General features: G+C 44.6%; 1 protein-coding gene across 2 annotated transcripts; it reads left to right on the top strand.

The window, feature by feature from the left end:
* Positions 1-308: 308 nt before the first annotated feature.
* Positions 309-10855, top strand: KCNV1 (potassium voltage-gated channel modifier subfamily V member 1). Of its 2 annotated transcripts, XM_065669433.1 has the most exons (4): positions 309-418; positions 815-1514; positions 4034-4560; positions 10030-10855. In XM_065669433.1, exons 2-4 carry the CDS (start codon positions 1033-1035, stop codon positions 10539-10541), a joined length of 1521 nt encoding a protein of 506 aa, XP_065525505.1. In that variant the 5' UTR covers positions 309-418; positions 815-1032; the 3' UTR covers positions 10542-10855. The 2 variants fall into 2 exon arrangements, with proteins under 2 accessions (XP_065525505.1, XP_065525507.1); XM_065669435.1 differs by lacking the exon at positions 309-418 and having other exon boundaries at positions 802-1514.
* The last annotated feature ends 2151 nt before the right edge of the window (positions 10856-13006 follow it).

The raw sequence follows: 13006 nt of genomic DNA, 5'->3' as shown, positions 1-13006 counted from the left end.
GACTTGCGGCCGTGGGAGTTCCGTACGCGGGGGTACATTACCTATTTAGAAACGTGTTTGGTTTTACGTATATTAAAGGGGGGCGGCTTCAGAGCCGCCCGTGAACTCGCTCGGGGAAGTTTGCTTTGGATTTGGTTTGTCCCGGGAGGAAGCCCCCACTCCGCGCCCGTGCTCCCGGCGGCGCCCTCTCCGTAGGGGTCCAGCGACGCCCGAGCGGGTGCGCTGGGCCCCGCGGCGGGCAGGCGGTGGCCCGGCCCGCCCCGCCCCGCTGCCGCCTGCCCCCCGCAGCACATGACCGGCCATGGAGGCGCGCCGGCGCTGCACAGAAGTTTGGAGCCGGGAGCGGGCAAGGGCTGCCTGCGGGAGGGCGGCGGTGGCCGGAGCCCGGCGGCGGGCGGTGCAGCGGGGCGGCGGGCAGGTAAGGAGGGGCGGCGGCGGGGAGCGCCCGGGCTGGACGAGGGGCGGCACCGCGCCCAGGCGCTCGGCCGCGGCGGGTCCTGAGGGGCGCAGCTTCGGCCGCAGCTGCGGGCACGGAGCGCGGGGCGAGCGGAGAAGGGTGCTCGGGAGCCGTGAACGGAGCTGTGGGGCGGGCCGAGAGGGGCCCGCTGTCGGGCGGCGGGTGGCCCCGCTGGCGCCGGGGTCCCCGTGCGCGGTGCTCCGCGCCGTGCTGCCCTGGCTCCTCCCCAGCGCTGGGGACGGGCGCGGCAGCGGCGGGGCCGTCGCGGGCAGGTGGTGCCGGCGCTGCCCGACGGCTGCCAGGGCGGACGGCGCGGGGTGAGGCCCCTCGGTACCGCTGTTCCCTCTGTACCCGCAGGTGCAGGCAGCGCCGGGCTGTTCAGCACCCGGCCTGACCTCCGCTCTGATGGAGGCGTCGCTCGGAGGAAAAGGGCACGGTGAGGTGTCCCTGGGACGGTAGCCAAAGAGAAGTCATGCATTTCTAGCCCAGCCCCACAGCCCCCAGGGCAAGTCTCCTGTGCAGCTTTGTTGTGTTTTCGATCCAGGAGAGTGTGGGCTGCTGCTGGCAGCTACAGGATGAAGTCGCCTCCCTGCTGCATGTCTCTTTCTTCCCAAGCATCCCTGGAGGAACCGGGGAGTAGCACATCCCTGGGTTCCCTGGACTCCAGTGTTTTCAACAGTGAAGAAGAGCAGGGGCCCCTACTCCAGAAGGTCATCCCCTCTTTGGACTGCTTTACTATCAATGTAGGAGGCAGCCGCTTTGTGATGTCCCAGCAAACTTTGTCTTGCTACCCTGACACCCGTCTTGGCAAACTGGCCGTAGTGGTCTCTGCTGCCCGGGATGTGGCCTCTGCTCTCCTTGAGCTCTGTGATGATGCCAACCTCGTGGAGAATGAATATTTCTTTGACCGGAGCTCACAGGCATTTCATTACATTCTGAATTACTACCAGACAGGGAGGCTGCATGTGATGGAGCAGCTTTGTGCACTCTCCTTCCTGCAAGAGATCCAGTACTGGGGTCTGGATGAGCTCAGCATTGATTCCTGCTGCAGAGACCGGTGAGTTGTGGGAAGATGTGACGCACTGGCTTGTGGGATGGGTGAGCTCAGCATTGGCTTGCATGCAGGGATGCTCAGGTGAGAGATCCAGCAGTGGGGGTGGGAGAGGTAGCAGAGTACTGGGAAAAGTGCACTCAAAACTGGGGAGTTCAGCCCGAAATCCTGGTCTAGAGGTGTATGGGTGTAAAAATGGGATCAGATGTGTTGGGTGATGTCCCCATTGACCATTGCTGAGGGGAAGGTTGGCAGTGGGGTAAAGATAGTGAGACCCTAACAGGACCAGTGTCTGGGTTGCCCTGTACTGGCCCTGGAAGCTCAAAATGTTTGAAAAGGACAATGCCAGAGGCGACAAAGGTTGTGAAAGGGGAGGTGTCCATTCAGTCATCCAGTTTGAGGTTACCATAGTCATAGGGGTTGGATGTGGAGTCAGGCACAGTGCTGGGTAGGTTTGGAGCCTCCCTACCCCCAGTTTCCATTCTGGAGGATTTCCAGATCCAAGCTGGAGAGGCAGGAGGGGGGTGGTCACCTGGCAGGCTGAGTGTGGGTGGCAAGGCTCCAGGAGGAGCCGTAATGGGAAGCATCGCACATGGATGTAGCAGATTACAGGGAGGGGGCAGCAGCAGCCGGAACACTGGAGACAAATTGTAACAGGCAGATTAGGAGTGAGGTGTGTTTCCACTGAACCACCCCCAGGACGTTTCTGTTCATTCCATTTGTGGTTAATTTATTTTTTCCCACCATTTTTAGTGTTACTGGTTTGTGATTAGTATTAAAATGAATTAGCTAAAGAGTATAACTGCTGTTTATCTAAAGGGGTTATGCCAAAATTATTAGACAGAAACCAAAAAGCAGCCCCACCGGAAAGGATTCTACAGTTACCTTACTCTAGCATGGTCCAGTTCTGGAGCTGAAAAAGTTGGGTCCTAGTTTTCATCCCTTTCTTCCTTCCCTGGTAGATGTAACTGAAACCTCTCACTTCTTTGGTGGTAAAAGGAGCTACAGACCTCTTCAGCATATGCAGGAGTAACTGTTTATCAAACAAAAGCAAAATTGCGTAGCTCCTTTGTCTAAGGCTTCAGATTTGCAGCAGTCACGAAATACACATACAAAAGAAAAGGTTTTTTTTAGTGTGCTTTGGGAATGGATTTTGTTTCATGAAATTGTTCTGTAATATTACTATTTCTCTAACAAAGCACTCAACTATGCATTTACAATCTGCAAGTTTTACTCAGCACAGATGCTTGTGTACTTGATTGTGTGAGGACCCATATATTTAAAGAAAGAAAGCAAGCTTGCCATCTTTGTGTGGTATTGATCAGAACTTCATCCATGAACTTCATGGCTTTTATGATGCCTTTCCTTTTAATATTGCAAATGCACACAGATGTAATAAAAATGGGATATAGTTAATAAAATTACACCTGGGTCAGAGCAATCCCAGGAACAGCTACAGGTTGGGCAGAAAAGAGATTCAGAGCAGCCCTGCAGAGAAGGATTTGGGGGTGTTGGTCGATGAGAGACTAAACATGAACCATCTTCAGTGTGTGCTCACAGCCCAGAAATCCAACTGTATCCTGGACTACATCAAAAAGAGAGTGACCAGCAGGGCGAAGGAGGTGATCCTGCCCCTCTACTCTGCTCTTGTGAGACCTTTCTTGGAATATTGTGTGCAGTTCTGGTGTCCTCAACATAAAAAGGACATGGAACTGTTGGAACAAGTCCAGAGGAGGGCCACGAGGACGATCAGGGGACTGGAGCACCTCCCGTATGAAGACAGGTTGAGAAAGTTGGGGCTGTTCAGCCTGGAGAAGAGAAGCTGTGTGGAGACCTCATAGCAGCCTTCCAGTATCTGAAGGGGGCCTATAGGGATGTTGGGGAGGGACTGTAGTGATAGGACAAGGGGTAACAGATTAAAACTTGAACAGGGGAAGTTTAAATTGGATATAAGGAAGACGTTCTTTCCTGTTAGGGTGGTGAGACACTGGAATGGGTTGCCCAGGGAGGCTGTGAATGCTCCTTCCCTGGCGGTGTTCAAGGCCAGGTTGGACGAAGCCTTGGGTGAGATGGTTTAGTGTGAGGTGTCCCTGCCCATGTCAGGGGGTTTTGAACTAGATGATCTCCAGGTCCTTTCCAACCCTAACTATTCTATGATTCTAAATTGAGAACAGTTTAGAAACAGAAGGTCTGGTTGTGCCAGGATGGCTTGCAAGAATGCATGTTAGTTGTGCAGCAGGTCCTACTATAGTCAGCATGATCCATATAAATAACATGCTATCAGAATAAAATTACTCTGTGCATACAAACCATCACTGACGTGAAATGGGGGAATAGAATATGAGGACAGTGGAAACATGCTGCAGGGTCTGAGTGTCTTCAATCGTACGCTTGATATGAGGGTTTTCTGAGGTCACAGAAGGTAAACTTTAACATGTATTCTTTTGCCTTGCATGGTAGAGGATAAGGAAAACATTTGCATACTGATATTAAACATCTCTCTATGGGGGGGTGGTCCTGGGCAGGTACTTCAGGAGGAAGGAGCTGAGTGAAGCCTTAGACATCAAGAAAGATGCAGAAGAACTGGATGCCCAAGATGAAGAAGAGGACTTTTCTGGTAGTCTCTGTCCCAGTGTTAGACAGAAACTTTGGGAAGTTTTGGAAAAGCCTGGCTCCTCTGCAGCAGCCAGGACTTTTGGCACTCTGTCCATGGTTTTTGTTGTTGTGTCCATTGCCAACATGGCTTTGATTTCAGTAGAGCTGAGCTGGCTGGCGCCACCGTTACTGGATGCCCTAGAGTACCTGTGCATTGCATGGTTCACAGTGGAGTTTGTTCTGAGGTTCCTGTGTGCACGGGATCGGTGTCGCTTCCTAAGGAGTGTGGCAAACATCATAGACCTCCTTGCTATTTTACCTTTCTACATCACCCTGCTGGTGGAGAGCCTGTGTGGTGGGGAGAGCTCGCAAGAACTGGAGAACGTGGGGCGCATTGTGCAAGTACTGAGGCTGCTCAGAGCCCTGCGGATGTTGAAGCTGGGAAGACATTCAACAGGTACTTTCAGCTATGGCAGTGGTACTGTTCAGTTTTGCTCCCTGCAACAGTTGTTCCTGGGCATGTTTCTCCATCCTGTGTGCTTTTCTACCTAACCTTTTTTACCCAATCTGTTAGCCGTAATGGCTTGTGAAAAACGTACTTTTGGACACTGATAATTGAGTGGCAGCGGCCTTCTCCAATAAATTTTAGCTCTTCATAGAGCATAGAACATTTACAAAAAGGAGCCCTAAAGTTGCATACTGTAAATCATCCACCAGTCATTCACAAGGTCATAAATTTACAAGCATGTGTTTGAGTTGATTTTATTAGGGGTGAAGCAAAGAAAGAAGCAGATCACTGGGCCACATTTTTATATTATCAAAGGCCCACTAATGACAGATTATAATTACCTATCACAATTTGTTTTGTTGAAATGTATACACAAGGAAATACATCATGATTTTGTCTGCATCATAGATCCTGAAAACAACCATGGTAAAGAATACTTCAAGAAAACTGTTTAAACTGGATCTTACCAGACAGTGGCTTCAGGGGCTCTCTGGTCCCATTGAACACACTGGTATCTCTGTGGCTTGTGGAGCGCAGCTGGGGGCTGCTTGCTGAGTTGGACGTAGGTGCAGCACAGAGCAGCAGTGTCCGATTCAGTCAAGGTTCACCCACGGGTGTGGGGCCTGTTGTGTCCAAGCACTCCTGACAGGTCAGTAGACGGACAAACAGCAAGGAGGGGTAGGGTGGAAGATGAAGTGCATTTCTGAGAACACTCACATCTTTATACACTCTTTCAAATGGTGAAAAGAAGGCATAAAAGGCTATGTTTTCACGTGGGAATTTATCAGAGGAAGCTGGACATGATTAGAAGGTGTTGCATTTCCCCTTGTGTTTCCCCCATCTTTATTACAACTTCATGGCATGTGCATGCATGCTGTATGAAAGAATAAAAGCTGTATTCCCACCACACCCTCTCCATGCCATGATGTTGTCCAGTGCTTGGCATTTTCATATTATTTAATTATGTTCCCACTTAAATCAGTGCTGAACATGGTGCTGAATTTGACAGGAGAAATATTTAGCCAACATTTGGAGCTTTGGCAAATAGGATCCTAGTAGTAGACCATTGTCTCTGTCCTGCAATATTAGCCTGTTCTCAAGATGGAGGTGATTGTTCTTACATGGCACTTGACATACCCTTCCAGGATTTCCATTTTTTGAAGATGCATCTCCACCTTCTTTGTGAACTGGCCCTATTTTGGCAGGCATTACAGTGTGCTCGCAGCAGCAGAATGTGTCTCTAGTTTTGTTCCCACTGAAGGGCAGTGAACCTGCTTACCAGTGGAAGGGAGTAGCTTTAATGCTGCTGAACATAATCATAGGAGTTTGGGAAGTATCTTAATCTTGCTCGCCTACCCTAGATTAGGCCTATACTGATGCATAACTGTCTCTTAGAGAGCGGTTGAAAGGAAGCTTGTAATGGTTCAGTCTGTCAATGAGTTTGTTTTGCTTTATTATAAGATTTGCAGAGTCTGGTGATGTTTGGGTTTTTTGTTTTGGGGTGTTTTTTTTTCTCAAGAAGGCCTGCTACATACTTTTGTTGGTAGCTGCAATGTGAATGCATTCCTCTAATTGTGTTTTGAAAATAAGAAAAAGATTTGAACTCATCAAGGCACTTCTGTGCTGAATTACAAAAAAGTGATCCAAAAGTATGTTACAAGGTTTCCAGTTTACCGGATTTTACTGTTACAGAATGAATGCATGAAACTCAGTACTATGGCTCTTTCTGTCAATTTGAAACCAGATCTTTCAGATGTTTGTATAACGGCTGTTAACTTTGGGTAGATTAACTTTCAGGGGTAGTCTAAACTTTTGTGTCTATTTATTCTTAAAGTCATTAAAATATTACCAGAGTTTATCTCACAATATTGACTGCCATTAATGTTGAATTTAGTCATTCCAGATTAGGTACATGTTAATTAATTATATAAAAATTTAGTCTCCTAATCTGGAAGTGAGCTATCATCTTTGTACTAGAACCAAAGTGACAGTTTCAACATACAAGGAGCTACCTACATATCTATTTAAACCATCCAGAGCTGCTTTACTGTCACTGTGCTTGCTTCTTTGGTAGTTCAGTGGCTGCCCACTTAGGCCCAGAACACTAAATCAGAGCTGTATAATTGAAATGTAGAAAGTCACTGTTTCAATCTGTCAGAGGAGATGCTGTTACTAAGATGAAACACAGCCCTAATAAATCAAAATAGCAAAATACTCTCAGATCTGAAGCCCTGTTTCTGACCACTAGAGGTACGTTGCAAAAGAGAGTTTTGTTAATGTGGTTCTAAATACATCATTAACCACACCTGCTAAAACACAATGAACCACATAAATACCATACACAGAGACCATCCTCCAAGGAGGCAGTTGTTATAAACCTCAGTGTTCAGGGTGGCTCTTGCAACTCTTCCACTCTCTTGGCTTGGATCTGCCAGTTCAGAGCTACCTCCCAGTGATGCTTCTGTGTGATTTCTGCACTCTCACACCAGACAAAGCTTCATGTGCTGCTCCTGGCGAGAGGAGTGCAAGATCAGAAGAGATGAAAAAATTCATGCCTGCAGACAGCAGCTCCTCTTTCATCAAATAGGGGTGTTCACAATCACAAGGAGAACATCTCCGCAGACCCATACAAAGCTGGGATCACAGCAGCAACCTAGCTGTCAGGGCAGAAAGGAGTTAGGAGAAAACATACCGGTTCTTTCCTTCACTTTAAAGAAAGGGCAACCCTTTTTGTGGGGGAGGACAGAATAAGAAATGAAAGAATCATTTCTGCTCCTTTGAAAGCTGAACCCAGCTAATAGGAGGGATATGATGACTAGAAACACCCGTGCTAGTTTGGTGTATGTAATTATTTATGCAAAGTGCTATACTTCATCAAAGAACAACTGAGAAATCAGTACTACCAATATCCAGAAAATGTATAGCTAGAGGGTGAAACCACTCTTCTCAGCTATCAAAAATGTGGATTTGAGTGGCTCCAAGAATAGCTGAGAACTGAACCTGCATTTCTCGCATTCTCTGGTGCTCCTCAGCTTTTACCTTCCTCCTGGGGCCATGTTTTGCACGAAGCCTTGCTTCCTCTGGGAAGTACTTACAGATTGACTTCTTGAGAAGCAGGGTTTGAGCATTTTGTGATAGCAGTGGGCACATGTTTGAGAGAAGGCTGTGGTGTATGTCAGGATGAGATGCCTCTGGAGACATGAAAAATCGAAACTTCAGTGTTTTTAGTGCCAAAGATTTAGGATGATATAACTGTGTGTAAACAGGAGTAATAAGGCTTGCTTTGGTGTCTGTGCTAGGACAGGCCTAGTTTGGCTGTGGGCTAGGGCTCCGATACATTTAAAAAACTTACAAAATAATATAGCAGAACATATTATTTGTTTGAATACATCAACTGATTCCCACTTAGGATGAGCTGTGGAGTCCAGTAACTTGTCTGATTCATAGGTTTGTCTAAAAATGCCTTCTGACTTCATCTGAGGACATGAAGAGATGTATTTTTGTTTTAGATGAGGATAATAGTACTAAGAATAATTTAAAAAATACCAAATCAGACTCCTGAACAGTCAGAATAATTAATATAGGACAATTCTTTTACTGAAGAGTTCATCAATGTGCTACAAGGAGTTAGCAGTCAATTCCAAGTTCCTCCTTACTTTAACCTGCTTTTTGCAAATTCTTTAGCTATAGTATTCTCAGGATTCAGCATAAAGGGCAAGCCCATAGTAGTCAGTTATGCTTTGAAAAGAAGTGCTACACAGGTAGTTTAGAGTACCCTCTTTCTAAATCATTCGAAAGGACTTCTACCCTGTTCAGAAGGAAGTTTTACAGGGCAATGGATGGTAATAACTTCCTTGGAAGATGAAAGTTTGATCTGGATCCTTACAATTGTCTCACAAAGCTTTTGCACTGCTAATATTAGTGCATATCCAAAATGTGGAGGCAGTCATATTAACAGAGAAAAAAAAGCCCACACTGATATATTTTATTCCCATTGCAGATTTAAACTGTATCATTATAATAAACATTCTAACCAACAGATCATACTTATAGTAATGTAAGACCTGGATATGGGCAAGTCTTTAACTGGAGTTGGTAGAATATGAAAAAACGAAAAATCCTACAAATTCTGGGGTGTACTTCCTTTGTTTGCTGTACTTACAAAAAATAAAATGAAAAAAGCCTTTAAAGCCTGTTAGATCTGAAGGAGAGAAGAAATCCAAAAGCAAGATGAAATTCTTAACATCTTGTAGATTGAGATTGAGGAATAAAAAGCAAATTGAATTGCTTATTTCACTCATGGTATGTAGTCTGCAAGCAGAGGCAGAGTTCCAGTAAGCTATTTTGCAAATGCTAGTTTAGTTAGAAGTCTACCCCGTGAAGGATAATTCATAAACATTGTGTTTTTTCTCATTTATTAAGGAAAACATAACACTTTTTAAACAGTATTGAAAACCAATGCAAAGTCACTTGTGATTCAAAAGATAATTTCAGTAGCCCATGTGTCTCAGTTGAATTGGTACCCTGTTATCTTTATTTTTTTATGTGTGCAACATTTATCCATTGCACTGTTATTGTGTTTACTTTCCTGCTTGCTTTGTCAGGCAGTCTAGTCTTGAAGCAGCAGTTCTAGAAGGAATGTGGGGGGCTGTGTAGAGTAGTCAGCTGCCCATGAGCTCCCTTGGCAACCCACAGCCAATAGGACTGATGCAGTATATTGGTGAATGAACAGAATATCATGTTTTCATTAGGAGGCTTTGCTGTCTGGTTTTGGCACAAGTGCAGCTGCTGCTGGAATACTGCTTTGATGTCTACAGATAAAGATATTGATAGGTTTTTGGAGGGAAGAGATGTCGAGGAGAGGTTATGAGAACTGTGTGAGGATTAAGAATAGTTCTTAGCAAAGAAAAAGTTACTAAGTGATTGAGCTAGGCTCTAAGCACTGACCTGGAAAAATGAATTGGGTAACTGAAGGTTGCTTGGTCCAAGAGAAAAATATGATAATGGCTGGAAAACAGGAGCTTGGCACATTCAAGGGAGCAGGTGTTTTTACTCAGTTTGTAAATGGTTATTTAGATAACTTATTAAAAACTACGATAGATTCTTCTGTTGTAGCCAATTAGTAAATATTGGTTAGTTTTCCTAAATTATATGTGTATGTAGTACAAACAGTAAGCAATGAGAAGAATTTTTATGCTCTATATTAAGGAAACACAGATGATGTCAGTGGTTCAATCATTTTAATCTAGTTCTTTCACATTTTCCCAGTAGCATTGAGAGCAGCACACCTTTTTCTTAAATCACATTCACAAACAATCAAAGAAAAACATAAGACATCTTTTAAATAAGAGATGTTTTTGCGAAGTTATGATGACAGCTACATGAATCAACCTACTGGCAGCATTTCTTGTCTTTCAGGCTTGCGGTCTCTTGGGATGACTATCGCACAGTGCTACGAGGAGGTTGGCCTTCTGCTGCTTTTCCTCTCTGTAGGAATCTCTATATTTTCTACTGTGGAATACTTCGTTGAGCAAGGTGTGCCAGGCACGACTTTCACAAGCGTACCTGGTGCTTGGTGGTGGGCAACAACTTCGATGACAACTGTTGGTTATGGTGACATTAGACCAGACACTACCATTGGTAAGGTAGTAGCCTTTATATGTATACTGTCAGGAATACTGGTTTTGGCTTTGCCAATAGCTATAATAAATGACCGTTTTTCTGCCTGTTACTTTACACTGAAGATAAAAGAAGCTGCTCTTAGGCAGCGTGAAGCTTTAAAGAAACTCATGAAGAACTCATCCAGCGATTCAAACATCAATGTTAATTTGCGAGACGTTTATGCACGCAGTGTCATGGACATGTTGCGGTTAAAAAGCAGAGAGAGAGCAAGTACAAGGAGCAGTGGAGCAGATGATTTTTGGTTTTAAGTTATTTAGCCTTATATAGCAAATAGACTACTTCAAAAGTGTAGTATTACACATCTTTTTATTATTCACCACATAGTGTATTTGCTTTTCCAGCTGGAGTTCTGCTTGCTTGGACAGACTGCGATAACTATTGTATACAAAAGGCAGACTTCATAATATGGAGTCTCTCAAGGAGCCCTGAAACCTGCTTCCAGAACTGAATCATGGTGGATGAGACAGGAAATAATGGGCCCATTAAAACAGTGACACAAACACTTGTCTATGAATCTGATGTCCTTGGCAATGTATAGTAATAAAGTCTTAGTGAAAATTTCCATGGTGTTTTGAATTTTAAAGATCCATAAGATTTGTATTTGCACTGGGAGAGCCAAAGTCAAAGACATTAAGAAAAACTGAAAAGGGAAGTCTAAGGAAGTGAAATGTTGAATAAATTTAGGATGACATTCCTCTAAGGAGCTTCATTGTGATCCCCTTTCTTATCTCCACCTTCTACTCCATTTACATGATAAAGAGGTTATTAGACCCTGGGGGTGAGAGAGAGAATTTCTCATTTGAAGAGAAGGGCTACCACATACGTGGTGGGTAAAAGCACTTGGGCTACTTCAACCCCGTGCAACACTACAGGCTTTGGGAAGACTGGCTGGAAAGCTGCTTGGCAGAAAAGGACCTGGGGGTTGAATGACAGCTGCTGAACATGAGCCAGCTTGTGCACAGGTGGCCAAGAAGGCCAAAAGCATCTTGTTTTGTACCAGAAATAGCAGGGCCAGGGCAGTGATCATCCTCCTGTACTTGGCGCTGGTGAGGACACACCTGGAATCCTGTGTTTAATTTTGGGCCCCTCACTACAAGAGAGACATTGAGGTGCTGGAGGGGGTCCAGAAAAGGGCAATGCAGCTGATGGAGGGTCTGGAGAACAAGTTTGATGAGCGGCTGAGGGGACAAGAGCTGTTTAGCCTGGAGAAATGAAGGCTCAAGAGAGACTATTGCTCTCTACAACTACATGAAAGGAGGTTGTAGTGAGAAGGGGAGTTGGTCTCTTCTCAGAAGTAACAAGAGGTATGACAGGAGGTAACGGCCTCAAGTTGTGCCAGGGAAGTTTATTAAAAGTTTGGTTGCCAAGAGGGTGGTCAGGCATTGGAACAGGTTTCCCAGGGAAGTAATGAAATCACTGTCCCTGGAAGTGTTCAAATACCATGTAGCTGAGGCCCTTACTGACATGGTTTAGTAACATGGTCTTGGCAGTCCTGGGGTGATGGTTGAACTCAATGATCTTAAAGGTCTATTCCAGCCTAGCTGATTCTGTGATTCTATGATTAAGCCAATGCCAAATCTGCAGCAAAGTATAAAATAATCATTAAATAGGTTTCATGATGTAGAGCATCCACTGTGGTTGCTCTGGAAGTTGCAGAAGCTAATATATCATTTGCAGCATAATTTACAAGTACTTTACAGACTTAGTTTGAACTGTGCCTTGTCTATGTGTTTTGATTCTCATAAATTATTTGTGTATCTAAGCAGTTCTTGCACTCAAGTAGTTACTGGTGGGTATCAGAAGAAACAGAAATAGTACTCATTTCCCTATGTCCCATTAAAATCAGTGAGTATTCCAAATGGGGCCAGAATTAAAAAAAAAAATTATCTTCATGGACTCATTATTAGAAATACCCTTCATCAGAATCTTTTGTTCCAAAAGAAAGATGAGCACTTGTTAGACTGGATAATTAGTCAAATGCAATAAGTAAAGTACAAAGTTAAAATAGTCAAGGGTATTTTCAGTCAAGTTTCCTACCACTTACCACTCCAATGGGCTAATATAATTCTTAGCAACTAAAGCTTTTCTTTAATATAATTACATTGTCCTAGACTATGATGCTGCCACATATGCATAGAACTTAACTAGTAGGTTAAATAATAAAAATCACAAGCCTGTCTCATGTTTTGGGCAAGATAAGTACAATCATTTACATTTGACATTTTGACATTAATTCAACATACTAAAACATCTATTAACTGTGGATTGTTTAATTTTATGAGATATTTATATAAATAGGTTAAACTGCCTTTAAGGAAATATGAATGGGTGAAATAACCTGCTTTTAATAAACATTGACTAATGCTTCTTGTGAAATAGTGTGATTTCCTCCCATTCCCTATAAATGGTGGTGTAAACATAATACAGCAAAGAAAGTTTTCAGTGGCTCCAACCTTGATACAAACTGAGTAGCATTTCAGCAGGAAACGTCTCCCTGTTTGTCAGCCGGCATCAGTCAGCATTTGGATTTGGGACCAACGCAGCATACGCAACTGGCACCAGGGGGAGAAGGAAGCCAAGGGGAAACACTGGAGACCAAACGAGTGCGTCTTGCTCTACCAGAAGTTGTCCAGGTGTGAAACTTCGTGGGTCAGCCTCATCATCTGTTACATAGAGAGCAAACTGTATTACCACAGCGTTCCCCTCTGCCCAC

This window comes from Lathamus discolor, chromosome 2 (assembly GCF_037157495.1).
Source record: "Lathamus discolor isolate bLatDis1 chromosome 2, bLatDis1.hap1, whole genome shotgun sequence".
NCBI classification, from domain to species: Eukaryota; Metazoa; Chordata; class Aves; order Psittaciformes; family Psittacidae; genus Lathamus; species Lathamus discolor.
The sequence above is the reverse complement of the archived record's forward strand: the minus strand, read 5'-3'. Positions and strand labels throughout refer to the sequence as shown.

What these genes read in the sequence shown, in the direction of transcription:
- KCNV1 (XM_065669433.1), top strand. Translation starts at nt 1,033, where the DNA reads ATGAAGTCGCCTCCCTGCTGCATGTCTCTTTCTTCCCAAGCATCCCTG. An exon ending in GATTCCTGCTGCAGAGACCG is followed by an intron (nt 1,515 to 4,033) that starts GTGAGTTGTGGG and finishes GGTCCTGGGCAG; the next exon opens with GTACTTCAGGAGGAAGGAGC. An exon ending in GCTGGGAAGACATTCAACAG is followed by an intron (nt 4,561 to 10,029) that starts GTACTTTCAGCT and finishes CTTGTCTTTCAG; the next exon opens with GCTTGCGGTCTCTTGGGATG.